The sequence below is a fragment of the Hyperolius riggenbachi genome, chromosome 6 (assembly GCF_040937935.1).
Source record: "Hyperolius riggenbachi isolate aHypRig1 chromosome 6, aHypRig1.pri, whole genome shotgun sequence".
In the NCBI taxonomy this organism is placed as follows: Eukaryota; Metazoa; Chordata; class Amphibia; order Anura; family Hyperoliidae; genus Hyperolius; species Hyperolius riggenbachi.
The window spans coordinates 244,542,914-244,561,430 of NC_090651.1; the positions used below are offsets into that span (position 1 = coordinate 244,542,914).

General features: G+C 45.2%; 1 protein-coding gene across 3 annotated transcripts in view; it reads right to left on the bottom strand.

Annotated features, from left to right (window-relative positions):
* MXRA8 (matrix remodeling associated 8) overlaps positions 1-18,517 on the bottom strand; it is a 145,907-nt gene that overhangs the window by 17,135 nt on the left and 110,255 nt on the right. For all 3 annotated transcript variants that reach the window (XM_068240618.1, XM_068240617.1, XM_068240619.1), the window contains exons 7-9: positions 17,430-17,463; positions 15,389-15,465; positions 5,613-5,690 (exon numbers count right to left, since the gene is read on the bottom strand). In XM_068240618.1, coding sequence (XP_068096719.1) covers positions 5,613-5,690; positions 15,389-15,465; positions 17,430-17,463 — 189 coding nt within the window. The remainder of the gene's footprint in view (positions 1-5,612; positions 5,691-15,388; positions 15,466-17,429; positions 17,464-18,517) is intronic.

An 18,517-nucleotide genomic window follows, 5' to 3' on the forward strand; every position in this document is an offset into this window, starting at 1 on the left:
TCACTGGTCACCAGAAGCTCATGCGGCCTTTTCAACCCTAAAGAAACTGTTTTGTTCTGCCCCAATACTGAGGCATGTTGACGTCGCCTTTCCCTTCATTGTAGAGGTTGATGCCTCAGAGGTGGGGGTGGGAGCTGTGTTGTCTCAGAGGTCAGGTTTGCAGGGCAAGCTGCACCCATGTGCCTACTTTTCTCGCAGATTTTCACCCGCTGAGAAAAACTATGACATCGGCAACCGGGTGCTCCTGGCCATCAAATTGGCGTTTGAGGAATGGTGACACTGGTTAGAGGGTGCAGAACACGTTATCACAGTTTATACAGATCACAAGAATTTGGAGTATATTGAGGGGGCTAAGAGACTTAGCGCTCGCCAGGCCCGGTGGTCCCTGTTTTTTGCAAGATTCAGATTTGTAATCACGTATACTCCTGGAAGTAAGAATGTCAAGGCCGATGCTCTCTCCAGGTGTTTTGAGCCCGAGTCAGTGCAGCCTGCAGCCCCTGAAACCATCCTACCCCCAAAGGTAGTTCTGGCAGCCACTGAGACATGGAGAGATTGGACAGCCACATTGAGTCCCTACCAACAGGATGTTCCAGAGGGAAAACCTGAGGGGGTCATGTTTGTGCCACTGCCTTTCTGCTTACAAATCCTGCAATTCTTTCATTCTCACAAGAATGCTGGTCATCCTGGAGCCACCAGAACCCAGAATCTAGTAGCTAGATGTGCCTGGTGGCCTACCTTGGTTACAGATTGCAAGGAATTTGTAAGAGAGTGTGCGGTATGTGCGAGAAGTAAACCCTCTCGTCAGGCCCCCGTTGGCACTTTACACTCCTTGCCAGTCCCCAATGAACCCTGGACTCATGTTTCCATGGATTTTGTGGGTGAACTCCCTCGGTCTGAAGGCAAGTCAGTCATTTGGGTGGTAGTGGACCGTTTCAGTAAGATGGCACACTTTGTCCCTTTGAAAGGACTCCCCTCGGCTCAGGAATTGGCTGATCTCTTCACCCTGCACATCTTCCAGCTGCATGGCATTCCGGAAAATGTAGTGTCAGATCGGGGAGTCCAATTTGTTTCAAAATTTTGGAGGGCCTTTTGCCATCAATTGGACATGGAACTCGCATTCTCATCGGGCTACCACCCACAGACCAACGATCAGACCGAGAGAGTTAACCAATCGCTGGAACAATTCCTCAGGTGTTATGTTGCTAATGCGCAAACTGATTGGGTAAAGTTTTTGCCATTCGCAGAGTTTGCGCACAACAATCTGTAGAGCTCTTCTTCTGGGTTCTCCCCATTCCAGGTGGTGTCAGGGAGATCACCTAAGTTTGCTCCTTTGCCGGTCGCATCTACTCCTTTTCCAGCTCTGGAGGATTGGCAAAGAGCTCTGAAAGAGATTTGGGGAATGGTTAAGAGGAACCTAGGGAAAGCTTTAGAAGCAGGCCGAAAAACATCGGTCTGTAAAGAGGAGATTCTCTCCAGGAGATTTGGTATGGGTGTCCACTCGTCACTTGGCCTTAAAACAATTGTCACCCAAGCTGGGTCCTAAGTTTATAGGACCTTTTCCAGTGGCCAAGAAAATTAATAAAGTCACGTATGCCATTGATCTCCCACCCAGTATGAAAGGTGTGAGATCGTTCCATGTGTCCCTGTTGAAGCCAGCAGTACAGGTGGACTCCTCTCCCCCCCCCCCCCCTGTGTTGGTGGTTGACCAACCAGAGTATGAGATTGAAAAGATTCTGGATTCTCGCCTGGTGCAGAATTCTGTGCAGTATCTGGTCCACTGGAAGGGATATGGCATAGAGGAGAGATCTTGGGTGCCAGATTGTCGCATGCATGCGGAATAATTAAAGAAAGAGTTCCATGACTTACATTCTCGGAAGCCTGGTGGAAAGTGTCCTAAGTCCACTCCTCGGGGGGGGGGGGTTTACTGTGACGGATTGCAGAGAAACCACCGCGCGTTCTGACGGTGAGGCGGCGGAATCCGCGCACAGAGCGGCGGTTTCCCCGCAGCAACATGCTTCTGGTTTGTCTGGACCTAGTAGTGCACACACATGGAGAGCTACGTGCGCGCGCCGCAAGACAGGCTCTTTATGCCAATAGGAGAACGGTCAGCTGATCGAGGCGGTCAGCTGATCCTAGCTCAGCAGGTGATTGGTTGATGGGAGCTGGGCGGCGCTGTGGAGCGCTTTACTATATATATCTCTTGCTGTTCAGTTGCTGTTGTCTGCGGTTGCGAATACCTATGTGTTAGCACTCAGACCTTAGTCAGATCCTTCAATGTGGTTGAACCAGGTGGACCTGGGAATCCACACTTAGCCAGTTTACTGTGTATCATCTGTGTTATTCCTTAGACCAGTTCCAGGGTGTAGAGACCACGGACCTCACACCCCAGACTAGGAATACTGTGTATCATCTGTGTTATTCCTTAGATCAGTTCCAGGGTGTAGAGACCACAGACCTCACACCCAGACTAGGGAACCTGTGTTATCATTCTGTTATACATCAGACTAGTTCCAGGGTGTAGAGACCACGGACCTCACACCCAGACTAGGGAACTTGTGTTATCGTTCTGTTATACATCAGACTAGTTCCAAGGTGTAGAGACCACGGACCTCACACCCAGACTAGGCATTGTTTGATATCTGTTATGACTTATTGCTTTCCTGACGTTCCCTCTGCCTTCTGATTCGGTACCTTGCATTTCTGATTACCTGTTGCCAAACCCTGCTTGCCTTGGATACCGAATCAGCTTTCTGTCTTTGTACTTTATCTGTCTGTGTGTTGCCGACCCGGCCTGCCCGACCTTTCTGGCTGTCACCCACCCCTTGGGTGCTCAGCCTTCCTGCAGGGGCCCCCTGCTCCTCAGAGGGGGCACTGCTACAAAATCAGTCAGGGTCTCCTTCTCCTAGAGTCCTTGACTGCAGTAGAGTCTGTCTCTACTCATTGGACCACCTGCTACCCCGGTGGTCCAATTACTACTGTTACACCAAACACTTACACGCTTCAGGTGTCCAGAGGTTAGCAATATATCTGTATTATCGGTGATTCTGCAGACCATCAATAAATCGGGTATATATCTGTATTCTTGGTGATACTGCAGATCACCAATAATCAGATTCTCTCTGCGTGCTGACACCAATCGTTACACTCTCTAATTGGATTTGATTCAGAAAGGAATCGATTCCTACCACACATCTATTGAAAAATCGATTAAACCACAAAATTGAACAGTTTGATTCAGTGCAAGACCTATCAAACAGCTACTGCACCCAAGCATCTAGCTTAATTTTTTATCCTGTCTGATCATTACTTTCCATTGATTTTTCAATATATTGTGGGAATCGATTCCCAGCAGACTAAACAAATCTGAAGGGAATCAAATGGGAAAATCAATGAGTGCATGGATACCTTTTTAATGTATGCCCTCCTTAAAGGAAACGTATGACCAAAAAAAAGTATTCATACATACCTGAGGCCTACTCCAGCCCCCTTCAGGCCATTCACTTCCTTGCTGTCCTCCTGTGCCATCTCATTTCTCCTCTGGCAAGCCAGGTACATGTGTCAGTCAAAGTATCGTGCACGCGCGGCCTCGCCATGGGCGCACAACATCGCGCTCAGGCAGGCGCAAAATCCTCCTAGCGATAGGAGCGTGATGGGAGAGTGCGTGTGGCCAGCCCACGAATGTGCAGTATGCGCCAACTGACCGCGACTGACAGATTTACTGCCACAGACAGCGGAGAATTGAGGTGGCCTGGGAGGGCAGCGAGGAAGCAAATTGCCTGAAGGGGGTTGGAGGATGCCCCAGGTATGTATGATTACTTTTTTTGTCTAGTGTACACTTTGGAGGGTTAACAGTCAGGTGCTCTAAATTCCAGTCTGTCCTGCAGGCTATTAATTCATTCATTGTTTATGTCCCATAAGAGATCATAACATTTTGGTGTGACTGAAGCATTTCTGTAAGCAGGGAGAAGCAAGATAGGAGGTAAAAAAATTCAATGGGTGGTTATTCAGGAACTCCACAGACATATGGAGCAGGAGTAATGCTGGTGAGGGGGTCGAATCTGCAAACCAGGATTTTTAACCCTTAAACCCTAACAAATGAATTAGAACACTCCCTAGAACAGGTGTCTCAAACTCGCGGCCCGCGGGCCATTTGCGGCCCTCGATACAATATTTTGTGGCCCTCGCTGACAAAAGCTTCCTTATAGTTCGCTTCAGTGCTCCCAAGTAATCCGCCGCATCCCCGCCGCTAAACGAGGGCTGAAGAGCCCCCAAATCGTCCGGGGGGCAATCCGCCGGCATTTCCTGGAAGGGGCAGAGCTTTCAGCTTCAGCTCTGCCCCTCCTGACGTCAATTGCCGCACGGATCACCGCCTCTCCCCGCCCCTCTCTGTGAAGGAAGAGTGAGAGGGGCGGGCAGAGGCGGCGATGCGCCGCGATTGTGAAAATCCTTATGCGGCCCAGCCTCATCCTGACTTTGCCTCCTGCGGCCCCCCAGGTAAATTGAGTTGAGACCCCTGCCCTAGAAGATTAAGCCAAATACAAGAACAGAGAAAGTTAGTGTTAGGCTTTGGTTAGTGACATATTTAGTTAGGCTAATGACATGTAAACCCTAATTTAATTAATGCCTAGCAGGACTAGTGCTGATTACTTCCGCATTGGTGAGTTCAAAATGGATTCATGGATGTCTGTGGATGTGTTGGGGATATGTATACCTCAGATGTAGCAATTGTTCCCATATCATCAAAGCAGTCACTGGTATATCTGAATCATACAGCTGGTGAACATTTTTGAAATGTTTAAAGATGATTAGATAAAAAAAAAATTCTAATGAAAGTGGAGCTATCTCTCTCTCACTCTCTCTCTCTCTCTCTCTCTCTCTCTCTCTCTCGTAGATGTGTTTATATATAGGGCCAATCCTGTGTGGATTTTTTTTAATGTCTGCCAGCAGTAAAGATTCAGACCTGCAGAGTCAAACAACAGGAACCAATTACACAGAGAGTACCAATCATTTATTGATCTGTCTAATTTTTAACTTCTCACTTTGCAATGTCTTGATTTTTTTGTCCCCCTACTAATATATTTCCGTAAAGTTCCTCTTTAAGGTTAGAGTAAAACTGAGAGGAATCGGGAAGGACATTTAGAGGACACAAGTGTTAATAATTGTAACCCACTTACTAATTCACTGTCTATCCATATCTAGCCTGAACTCCAGATCCTTGTTCACAGCTGCATTAAGAGATTAAAGACTTGTTTTCTTTATTGTATTATCATTAACTAACATCAATCTATGTGGGAAAGTACCACAAAGCTCTTCGCTCAAGCTGAATCCACTTACCAGAACCTCTGTGACTTAAAGACTATACATGTCACTGATCTCTAGCCAATGTTTAGCCCTCTGCCAAGAGTGTCCCCAGAGACTGAGGTTTTCAAGATGTCTCCACTAACTATTATTTGCCATGGCTGCGTCTAGTGTGTTTACTTTGAAATGGCTTGTGCTCTGGATCTGTCATGTTGATGTAGCTTCATATTCTCTCTTATAAGAATCAGTCTCAATGTAAGTTACCAATTAGTGGTTAGTGGAAAAAAGAGAGAACGAGAGAGCCAGAGTCTTACCATAGTCTAAGTCAATGTTCTTTGGCGTGAAGGTTTTGTCCATGGCTGCACGCTCCTTCAAGATGTTATTTTTATATTCTGGGTAGAAAATATATATTTTATGGATTATTTTCACTTTCATAAGCATATAAATACATGTACAGTCTATTTTAGGGGTATTCTGTTCATTATCTACAACAGGGTTCCTTTATATCTCATGTAAAACCCTTCACCCTAAGTCCTAAGACTTAACTTTTAATAAAATTGGGAGAAGAGGGTGGAATCATTGGTTAAAGGTAAGGGCTGGCAAACAACACAGAAATGTGCGTATATTACAAACACCACCAACCCTGTTTGTGCCAAAATCAATTCCGGGTAGAACTCACGTTGTACTTGACGAAATAAATGATTCTGATATTAATTCTGTGTTCAGTTTTATGTCTTGGGTCTGTTTTTTTTAAAGTAAAATGTATTCATTTAACATAATTTACATGTCTTAAGGTGCTTTCTGATGCATATGGTCCAGTATTAGTCATGGAGAGGATCCGAAGACATAACAACAAAAGTTGTTTGAGTGATACCTTTAACCACTTGAGGACCACAGTCTTTCTACCCCTTAAGGACCGGCCACTTTTTTTCCATTCAGACCACTGCAGCTTTCACGGTTTATTGCTCGCTCATACAACCTACCACCTAAATGAATTTTGGCTCCTTTTCTTGTCACTAATAAAGCTTTCTTTTGGTGCTATTTGATTGCTCCTGCGATTTTTACTTTTTATTATATTCATCAAAAAAGACATGAATTTTGGCAAAAAAATTATTTTTTTAACTTTCTGTGCTGACAATTTTCAAATAAAGTAAAATTTCTGTATACATGCAGCGCGAAAAATGTGGACAAACATGTTTTTGATAAAAAAAAAAACATTCAGTGTATATTTATTGGTTTGGGTAAAAGTTATAGCGTTTACAAACTATGGTGCAAAAAGTGAATTTTGCCATTTTCAAGCATCTATGACTTTTCTGACCCCCTGTCATGTTTCATGAGGGGCTAGAATTCCAGGATAGTATAAATACCCCCCAAATGACCCCATTTTGGAAAGAAGACATCCCAAAGTATTCACTGAGAGGCATAGTGAGTTCAAAGAAGATATTATTTTTTGTCACAAGTAAGCGGAAAATGACACTTTGTGACAAAAAAAAAGAAAAAAAAAAAGAATCCATTTCTTCTAACTTGCGACAAAAAAAATTGAAATCTGCCACGGACTCACCATGCCCCTCTCTGAATACCTTGAAGTGTCTACTTTCCAAAATGGGGTCATTTGTGGGGTGTGTTTACTGTCCTCGCATTTTGGGGGGTGCTAATTTGTAAGCACCCCTGTAAAGCCTAAAGGTGCTCATTGGACTTTGGGCCCCTTAGCGCAGTTAGGCTGCAAAAAAGTGCCACACATGTGGTATTGCCGTACTCAAGAGAAGTAGTAGAATGTGTTTTGGGGTGTATTTTTACACATACCCATGCTGGGTGGGAGAAATATCTCTGTAAATGACAATTTTTTCATTTTTTTTACACACAATTGTCCATTTACAGAGTTATTTCTCCCACCCAGCATGGGTATGTGTAAAAATACACCCCAAAACACATTGTACTACTTCTCCCGAGTACGGCGATACCACATGTGTGCCACTTTTTTGCACCCTAACTGCGCTAAAGGGCCCAAAGTCCAATGAGTACCTTTAGGACTTCACAAGTCATTTTGCGGAATTTGATTTCCAGACTACTCCTCACGGTTTAGGGCCCCTAAAATGCCAGGGCAGTATAGGAACCCCACAAATGACCCCATTTTAGAAAGAAGACACCCCAAGGTATTCCGTTAGGAGTATGGTGAGTTCATAGAAGATTTTATTTTTTGTCAAAAGTTAGCGGAAAATTGATTTTTATTGTTTTTTTCACAAAGTGTCATTTTCCACTAACTTGTGACAAAAAATAAAATCTTCTATGAACTCACCATACTCCTAACGGAATACCTTGAGGTGTCTTCTTTCTAAAATGGGGTCATTTGTGGGGTTCCTATACTGCCCTGGCATTTTAGGGGCCCTAAACCGTGAGGAGTAGTCTGGAAATCAAATTCCGCAAAATGACCTGTGAAATCCTAAAGGTACTCATTGGACTTTGGGCCCTTTAGCGCAGTTAGGGTGCAAAAACGTGCCACACATGTGGTATCGCCGTACTCGGGAGAAGTAGTACAATGTGTTTTGGGGTGTATTTTTACACATACCCATGCTGGGTGGGAGAAATAACTCTGTAAATGGACAATTGTGTGTAAAAAAATCAAAAGATTGTCATTTACAGAGGTATTTCTCCCACCCAGCATGGGTATGTGTAAAAATACACCCCAAAACACATTGTACTACTTCTCCCGAGTATGGCAATACCACATGTGTGGCACTTTTTTGCACCCTAACTGCGCTAAAGGGCCCAAAGTCCAATGAGTACCTTTAGGATTTCACAGGTCATTTTGCGAAATTTGATTTCCAGACTACTCCTCACGGTTTAGGGCCCCTAAAATGCCAGTTCAGTATAGGAACCCCACAAATGACCCCATTTTAGAAAGAAGACACCCCAAGGTATTCCGTTAGGAGTATGGTGAGTTCATAGAAGATTTTATTTTTTGTCACAAGTTAGTGGAAAATGACATTTTGTGAAAAAAACAATAAAAATCAATTTTCCGCTAACTTTTGACAAAAAATAAAATCTTCTATGAACTCACCATACTCCTAACGGAATACCTTTGGGTGTCTTCTTTCTAAAATGGGGTCATTTGTGGGGTTACTATACTGCCCTGGCATTTTAGGGGCCCTAAACCGTAAGAAGTAGTCTTGAAACCAAATGTCGCAAAATGACCTGTGAAATCCTAAAGGTACTCATTGGACTTTGGGCCCCTTAGCGTACTTAGGGTGTAAAAAAGTGCCACACATGTGGTACCGCCGTACTCAGGAGAAGTAGTATAATGTGTTTTGGGGTGTATTTTTACACATACCCATGCTAAGTGGGAGAAATATCTCTGTAAATGACAATTGTTTGATTTGTTTTACACACAATTGACCATTTACATAGAAATTTCTCCCACCCAGCATGGGTATGTGTAAAAATACACCCCAAAACACATTATACTACTTTTCCTGAGTACGGCGGTACCACATGTGTGACACTTTTTGCAGCCTAGGTGCGCTAAGGGGCCCAACGTCCTATTCACGGGTCATTTTGAGGCATTTGTTTTCTAGACTACTCCTCGCGGTTTAGGGCCCCTAAAATGCCAGGGCAGTATAGGAACCCCACAAGTGACCCCATTTTAGAAAGAAGACACCCCAAGCTATTCCGTTAGGTGTATGGCGAGTTCAAAGAAGATTTTATTTTTTGTCACAAGTTAGTGAAAAATGACACTTTGTGAAAAAAACCCAATAAAAATCAATTTCCGCTAACTTTTGACAAAAAATAAAATCTTCTATGAACTCGTCATACACCTAACAGAATACCTTGGGGTGTCTTTTTTTCTAAAATGGGGTCACTTGTGGGGTTCCTATACCGCCCTGGCATTTTACGGGCCCAAAACCGTGAGTAGTCTGGAAACCAAATGTCTCAAAATGACTGTTCAGGGGTATAAGCATCTGCAAATTTTGATGACAGGTGGTCTATGAGGGGGCGAATTTTGTGGAACCGGTCATAAGCAGGGTGGCCTTTTAGATGACAGGTTGTATTGGGCCTGATCTGATGGATAGGAGTGCTAGGGGGGTGACAGGAGGTGATTGATGGGTGTCTCAGGGGGTGGTTAGAGGGGAAAATAGATGCAATCAATGCACTGGGGAGGTGATCGGAAGGGGGTCTGAGGGAGATCTGAGGGTTTGGCCGAGTGATCAGGAGCCCACACGGGGCAAATTAGGGCCTGATCTGATGGGTAGGTGTGCTAGGGGGTGACAGGAGGTGATTGATGGGTGTCTCAAAGTGTGATTAGAGGGGGGAATAGATGCAAGCAATGCACTGGCGAGGTGATCAGGGCTGGGGTCTGAGTGCATTCTGAGGGTGTGGGCGCTTGATTGAGTGCCCTAGGGGCAGATAGGGGTCTAATCTGATAGGTAGCAGTGACAGGGGGTGATTGATGGGTAATTAGTGGGTGTTTAGGGTAGAGAACAGATGTGAACACTGCACTTGGGAGGTGATCGAACGTCGGATCTGCGGGCGATCTATTGGTGTGGGTGGGTGATCAGATTGCCCGCAAGGGGCAGGTTAGGGGCTGATTGATGGGTGGCAGTGACAGCGGGTGATTGATGGGTGGCAGTGACAGGGGGTGATTGATGGGTGATTGATAGGTGATTGACAGGTGATCAGTGGGTTATTACAGGGAAGGACAGATGTAAATAATGCCCTGGCGAATTGATAAGGGGGGGGTCTGAGGGCAATCTGAGCGTGTAGGCGGGTGATTGGGTGCCCGCAAGGGGCAGATTAGGGTCTGATCTGATGGGTAACAGTGACAGGTGGTGATAGGGGGTGATTGATGGGTAATTAGTGGGTGTTTAGAGGAGAGAATAGATGGAAACACTGCGCTTGGGTGGTGATCTGATGTCGGATCTGCGGGCGATCTATTGGTGTGGGTGGGTGATCAGTTTGCCCGCAAGGGGCAGGTTAGGGGCTGATTGATGGGTGGCAGTGACAGGGGTGATTGATGGGTGGCAGTGACAGGGGGTGATTGATGGGTGATTGACAGGTGATTGACAGGTGATCAGTGGGTTATTACAGGGAAGGACAGATGTAAATAATGCCCTGGCGAATTGATAAGGGGGGGGTCTGAGGGCAATCTGAGCGTGTAGGCGGGTGATTGGGTGCCCGCAAGGGGCAGATTAGGGTCTGATCTGATGGGTAACAGTGACAGGTGGTGATAGGGGGTGATTGATGGGTGATTGATGGGTAATTAGTGAGTGTTTAGAGGAGAGAATAGATGGAAACACTGCGCTTGGGTGGTGATCTGATGTCGGATCTGCGGGCGATCTATTGGTGTGGGTGGGTGATCAGTTTGCCCGCAAGGGGCAGGTTAGGGGCTGATTGTTGGGTGGCAGTGACAGGGGGTGATTGATGGGTGATAGGTGATTGGCAGGTGATTGACAGGTGATCAGTGGGTTATTACAGGGAAGGACAGATGTAATTAATGCACTGGTGAATTGATAAGGGGGGGGGGGGGGGGGGGGGGTCTGAGGGCAATCTGAGCGTATGGGCGGGTGATTGGGTGCCCGCAAGGGGCAGCTTAGGGTCTGATCTGATAGGTAACAGTGACAGGTGGTGATAGGGGGTGATTGATGGGTGATTGATGGGTAATTAGTGGGTGTTTAGAGAAGATAACAGATGTAAACAATACATTTGGGAGGTAATCTGACGGCGGGTTTGCGGGCGATCTAATGGTGTGGGTGGGTGATCAGATTGCCCGCAAGGGGCAGGTTAGGGGCTGATTGATGGGTGGCAGTGACAGGGGGTGATTGATGGGTGATAGGTGATTGGCAGGTGATTGACAGGTGATCAGTGGGTTATTACAGGGAAGAACAGATGTAATTAATGCACTGGCGAATTGATAAGGGGGGTCAGAGGGCAATCTGAGCGTGTTGGCGGGTGATTGGGTGCCCGCAAGGGGCAGATTAGGGTCTGATCTGATAGGTAAAAGTGACAGGTGGTGATAGGGGGTGATTGATGGGTGATTGATGGGTAATTAGTGGGTGTTTAGAGGAGAGAATAGATGTAAACAATGGATTTGGGAGGTGATCTGATGTCGGATCTGCGGGCGATCTATTGGTGTGGGTGGGTGATCAGATTGCCCGCAAGGGGCAGGTTAGGGGCTGATTGTTGGGTGGCAGTGACAGGGGGTGATTGATGGGTGATTGATGGGTGATTGATGGGTGATTGACGGGTGATTGACAGGTTATCAGGGAAGATAGATGCATACAGTACACAGGGGGGGGGGTCTGGGGGGGGGTCTGGGGAGAATCTGAGGGGTGGGGGGGTGATCAGGAGGGGGCAGGGGGGGGGGTAAAAAAAAAATAGCGTTGACAGATAGTGACAGGGAGTGATTGATGGGTTATTAGGGGGGTGATTGGGTGCAAACAGGGGTCTGGGGGGTGGGCAGGGGGGGGTCTGAGGGGTGCTGTGGGCGATCAGTGGGCGGGGGGGGGCAGATCAGTGTGTTTGGGTGCAGACTAGGGTGGCTGCAGCCTGCCCTGGTGGTCACTCGGACACTGGGACCACCAGGGCAGGAGGCAGCCTGTATAATACACTTTGTATACATTACAAAGTGTATTATACACTTTGTAGCGGCGATCGCGGGGTTAACATCCCGCCGGCGCTTCCGTATGGCCGGCGGGATGTTACGGCGGGTGGGCGGGGCCAGTTGCCGGGGGAAGCGCGCGTCATCAATGACGCGATCGCTCCCCCGGCATGCCTAAAGGACGCGCCGCCTGAAGGTGTATTGCGGTCCTTTAGGCGTCCACTTTGCCGCCGCCCATGGGCTGTGGGCGGTCGGCAAGTGGTTAATGACTAACTGTACAAGATTTCTTTGCAAGCTTCAAACATGGCACAGAACTCGATCCGAACTGTACAATGGTTTGTACTTTTCTGATCCAGTTCTGTATTATGCCCGAGGAAGAAATTTAAAGTTTCCAGAGCTTCACACACACTTAAATAGGCATTGTGACAAAACAGTGGAAACCACTGTTTCAAATAATTTTCCCAGATACCTCGGCACCATTAATACATACAGTATGTGATGCTAGGGGAATATGGAATACCCAGGAAAGTACAACATAGGATTCACAGGAAAATTGTATCGATTCTAGCAATGTTTTATTAATTCTGTCATATGTGGGAGATGAAATATTTCATTTTTCAAGAATAAAATTAGTCATTATACTGTTTGATATCTATACATAGGGAATTATCAGAGAACAATGCTCTTGGCCAACACTCAGCTGAGTCGATCAGCCGTCATGTGTGCAAGGCTTAAGGGTGCTGCTTGTCTTAGCCTCTACCTAGTGACTCCCTTGCACCCCAATGACACTGAAACACAGGAGGGGATTTGGAGAGGGAAGAAGAGATGATAAGTAGTGTAGCACCAGCCAAGGATTACACTACAGCAGACACTGGAAAGTTGTTTGGCATCATAGGGGCATGGCAAAAACTGAAATATACTGTGCACTGCACACTGCTTGAAACATCATTCTTTGAATATGACCTGTGCACTAGAGGTTGGCCTGTGCACAGAAAGGATGCCATCTTATTATTTATTTATTGTATTTATAAAGCGCCAACATATTACGCAGTGCTGGACATTAGTTTAGGTTACAGACAATATTCAGGGGTGACATACAGCAATATGACTATACAAGAATACAAGAAAAACCAGATCACACCGCACAGTATGAGTACAAGGTAATGCTTAGTCAGTCACTGGATGGGAGCATGGAGATTAGGCAAGTTAGGTTCACTCAAATGCATAGCATGGGTGCACAGTAATGGAAGTGCATGATCAGGTAGGACACAAAAGGAGGAGAACCCTGCCCAAAGGCTTACAATTTAGAGGAAGAGGTAGGGACACTAAAGGTAGGGGACCAGAATTCAGCAGCGGGTTTAGAGCACTTATTTGTGTGTGTGTGTGTGTGCGTGTGTGTGTGTGTGTGTGGGGGGGGGGGGGGGGGGGGGTAGGCCAGATTGAAAAGGTGAGTTTTGAAGGCCTTCTTGAAGATGTTGAAGGAGGTGGCTGCCCTAATGGTTGGAGGTAGGGAGTTCCATAGTGATGGAGCAGCTCTTGAAAAGTCCTGGAGGCGTGCATGGGACTGGGTGATGCGGGGGGCAGTCAGGCGAAGTTCATTGGAGGAGCGAAATGGGCGGCTAGGTGTGTACCTCTGAGTAAGGTTGGAAATGTAGGTTGGATTGGACAGGTTTTGTGGACAGATTTGTAGGTCAGACACAGTATCTTGAATCTGATTCTGGACTGGATAGGAAGCCAGTGGAGGGATTCACAGAGGGGAGCTGTCGTGGTGGAGTGATGGAAGGAGTGGATAATTTTGGCTGCCGCATTCATGATGGACTGCAGTGGGACTGTTCGGGTCATAGGGAGACCAGACAGAAGGGCATTGCAGTAGTCAAGGCAGGAAATTATGAGGGCATGGATGAGGAGTTTGGTGGTGGCAGAGGTCAGGAAAGGGCGGATCTTGCAGATGTTACAAAGGTGGAAGTTGCAGGACTTTGTGACGTTTTGGATGTGAGGAGTGCAGGGGAGTGCGGAGTCCAGGGTGACTCCTAGACAGCGGGCTTAAGAGGTAGGGCGAATGGTAGTGTGGTTAACAGTGACATGCACATCTGGGAGATTCAAGGATGGCCAGGGTGGGAAGATCATAAATTCCGTTTTGTCTAGATTTAGTTTCAGGAACCTAGCGGACATCCAGGAGGAGATGGCTGATAGGCAGGAGGAGACCTTGTCCATGGTAGTGGTGGATATGTCAGGGGTGTCATCTGCATACAGATGATAATTAAAATACATAGAGGAGATAACCTTGCCAATGGAGGATCCTAATCCTTAATCCTAATGCTACAAAAGACACACAATTTTTCACTGGATTTTCATGTAAGTCTCTTAGCAAATAAGTCAACATATTTCATGTAACATCCAACATGCCTCCTCCGTCCCCCAAAAAAATCTTTCTATGCTATTATATTTAACAAAATCTTGCTTTCTTGAAACAGAAAGAATTTGATTTGCGATAATTCAGGTTGGATTAAGCTCCGAGATGTCTCCCAGTGCATCACTGCTTAATATATGCAAATTAACCATTGTTGCCCTTAGAAGCTAAACACCCCTCCAGAACCGCTGGAATGCAATGATGTGTCAGCTTGTTAATTTGTACAGAGCCATAATAATCCAACATGCATACAGACTGTTTCGGATTGGTTGATCCGTGGATTAATTTGGCTCTATGAAGTAGGGCTTGAAACACCGAGAGGTACAGACTAACCAGCAAGCTTATGGTGAACCAGACGTCATTGGAGTGTGTGAGGGGCTACAATGGTCCTAAAAGCCCCCTTACTAAAATGCTATGGAAAACAAAAGTTTGCTTTCTTAAAACAGAAAGAATTTGCGATAATTCATGTTGGATGATATCACATGCTCATATGTACCGGTAATACTCCTTGACAGTATCAGAATTTGCTAAGAACCTTGAAGGGAGAACCTCCTCTGCAGTCAGTTTCTGTCTTGGCATGAAAGTGTCACTCATTTTGGGTGCCTCTACAATGTACATCTGTATTATGGAGAACTGTGAATAATATTTAACAATATGGATGTGACTCTGTCCAGTTCTTACAGTAGGCACTGGGTCTTGGTTAGTAATAGTTACGCATTTTAAATCACATTATTTATATTCTAGATCTGGGGTTCATTATTCCAGGGCTGAATGCTTTGTTTGCTTTACTAGTTTTGAAGTGCAGTATCTCTTCAGAAAACCTAGAAGCCAATCAGAATTGTCAATAACATATCTTACCTCAACATACTGAGGTCTAACTTGCTTTGCTGTTCAGTTTTTTTTTACTGCCTTTTAGAGTAAGACTACCAAACCTAGCGTCTGACTTTATTTTATTGGCTTGTGCCCACTCTAGTACACTTTATATCATTTTCTGACCTTTTTATCTACAGTATGCTGCTTGTGTACTGCGTACATAGTGAGCACATGTATTCAGATTTCCTGACACATTTTAGAAAACATTTGCTTACCAATTTGAAGCTCTTCTTTTTTATACTGAATGAGGTCTGGGGGTCTCAGGCAAATTTCCTTCATGTTCACATCTTTTCTGCAAAAAAAAAGTAGGATAATCAATGATGTTCTTTTGTCATGCCAACTTATTTCCTCCCATGTCCCTGACCGATTGAAGATCATGTAATGACAGCTGCTCCCATGACTTAAAGCATACCTGACATGTGACATGATAAGATCAACATAGGTACATAGTCCTACTAATAATGTGTCTGAGGTGCCTTTCCAGTAGCATAGCTTAGGACATCTGGGCCACAGTGTGAATTTTACATTGGGCCCCCTCAAGCGCTCTATACATAACAATTGATATGAACACCAAACCCTGCCGAGGACAACTGCAGTATTAGAGAGGTGTAAGCAGGGAAGGAGAGCAGTCCATTAATGGTTACAACTGATCAAAGCACATATAGAGGTGATCATCACCAGCATAGCACAAATAAAGGGTTAATAAAGCGGTTGAAGGAGGGCCCCTCTAGTCCAGGGGCCTAGCTAAAAAACAGAACTATAGCCCACACTGCTTAATTATCATAAACTCTGTATTAATGGTAAAATACAGTGATTAAAAACAAATAAGGACAGACTTAACTTAATGTAATTTTACTGTATAAAGACATGTAAAAGTAGATTTATACGTTCTGCATGGCCAGAATTTATTTTTTTGTTGTTTGAGACTTCTGGTTAACTGGATAACGGGGGTTAACTGTATCCTGATGTCCTGAACAATACATTTGGTCGATGTCCTTTAAACCAGATATCCTTGCTTGCTGATATCATCTCTTTCTATATGCATGAGTGGGGAGCATGGTTTCAAGGCGCAGGTCTGACATACTGCACATGTGCGGCAAGTATGTCTAGGTCAAAGGACACCGACCATGCCGACCTGCGGCCTGAAAACAGAGGCTTTTATCGCTGAACAGAGGAGGATGCTGGCTAACAGGAGGTGCGGCAAGAGTTTGCCTGCCGCCCCATCCAATAATATAGTGTCCCTTTGCAATTTTTCATTCAACTCAGGTATTTTTTAAGTGTTTGGGGAAACTCAGCATTTGTAATCACAGTTATTTATGAAGAGTTATAGCTATATGTTCATCTATAGTTTAGTGATCTCTTTAAAGAGAACCCAAAGTGAGAGGGATATGGACCCTGCCATATTTTTTTTCCTTTTAAACAGTTGCCTGGCTGTCCTGCTGATCCTCTGTCTCTAATACTTTTAGCCATAGACCCTGAACAAGCATGCAGATCAGATGTTTGTGACAAACTTCTGACTGGATTATCCGCATGCTTGTTTCAGGCGTGTGAGTCAGACACTACTAAAACTCAGGTTGTACACCTGAGGAAGGGAGAGACCCAGAAACATATTGTGTTTAGCTACCTGTTAGGTTAAACGCAAGTTTAATTTTTGCCATTGGAGTGCCTCCTTCTTTCATATCTCTGTTGACTGATTGTGGAACTTGTGACTCACAGGAGGATCGAGCACCAGCGGACCAGGCTGCTAGTCCTGGGTGAGTGGCTGCTAAGGTGGATCATTTTGTATGAGTCAGACATTACTGCAGTCAAAGATCAGCAGGGCTGCCAGGCACCTGGTTTCCATTAAAAGGAAATAAATATGGCAGCCTTCACGTACCTCTTACTTCAGGTTCCCTTTAAAGGATAGAAAATAAGTTTCTTGTTTCTGTATCTCCTGAGAACTCCAGTAATAAAACCCCACAACTAATCCTGTCTGTGTTACAGCTAAGCCTGACATCCTCTGACTCCTCATGCTGCAATCCCTTTAATATTAAAAACAACAAGAACAACAACAAAATCAAATGGATAACATGAAACCCTACGCAATGGCCTTGGTAAATGCCCTAAGAACTAAAGAAAATATCTCTCACCACCAGTATCTCTCTGATATAAGCCTTTCAGTTATTTTCTGCTCAAGCATCCATTACAAACGTAACTACTTTTTTGTAACCAAACCTTTAATAATGCAAATATAATACTGAAAGATATATTACTTACGATTGAGCTTTATTCATCTGATAAGCATAACCACCTGAAAATAATAATAATAAAAAAAAAAGCTTAAGAATAAACAAAGGAAAAAAAATAGTAATGATGATAATAAGGCAGCTTTTGCTGAATACCCTTTTCTGATCTATCTATCTATCTATCTATCTATCTATCTATCTATCTATCTATCTATCTATCTATCTATCTATCTATGTGGTGGCCAGATGAGATGCTCAACCTCATTAGAATGTTCCTCGTGCCATTCTTTAAAGGGAACCTTAACTGAACGGGGGGTATAGAGTTTTACTTACCTGGGGCTATTACCAGCCCCCTGCAGCAGTCCTGTGCCCTCGGCGCCGCTCTGGAATCCTCTGGTCCCCCACTGTCACTTAGTTTCGTTTTTGACGACTCACCAGTCGCCGGCCGCCATGCGTATTATTGGACGCATTCACCAATGCAATTAGCGCTATTGCGGACCGCAACGCGTACAAAAATACGCGTTGCCGCATTCCGCACGCGTAGATATGCGGCAACGCGTATTTTTGTACGCGTTGCGGTCCGCAATAGCGCTAATTGCATTGGTGAATGCGTCCAATAATACGCATGGCGGCCGGCGACTGGTGAGTCGTCAAAAACGAAACTAAGTGACAGCGGGGGACCAGAGGATTCCAGAGCGGCGCCGAGGGCACAGGACTGCTGCAGGGGGCTGGCAATAGCCCCAGGTAAGTAAAACTCTATACCCCCCGTTCAGTTAAGGTTCCCTTTAACAATTCTAGCTGTATGGATTGGGGCATTATCATCTTGAAAGATAGCATTCCCCCCGGAAACAGTTCTTGAACCATAGGATGAACTTGGTCGCCCAAAATTCCTAAATAGTATCGGCTGTTAATTCTTCCATGACGGGAAATCATTGGCCCAGCGGATTTCCAAGAAATAGCAACCCAAATCATCACAGAACCCCCGCCATGTTTTACGGTTGGAAGAAGGCAGTCTGGATGAAATGCTTCTTTCGGCTGTCTCCAAACGTACACTTGACCGGAGGTAGGAAATAGGGTAAACAATTATTCTTCAGAGAAAATCTAATTTTTCAACTGCTC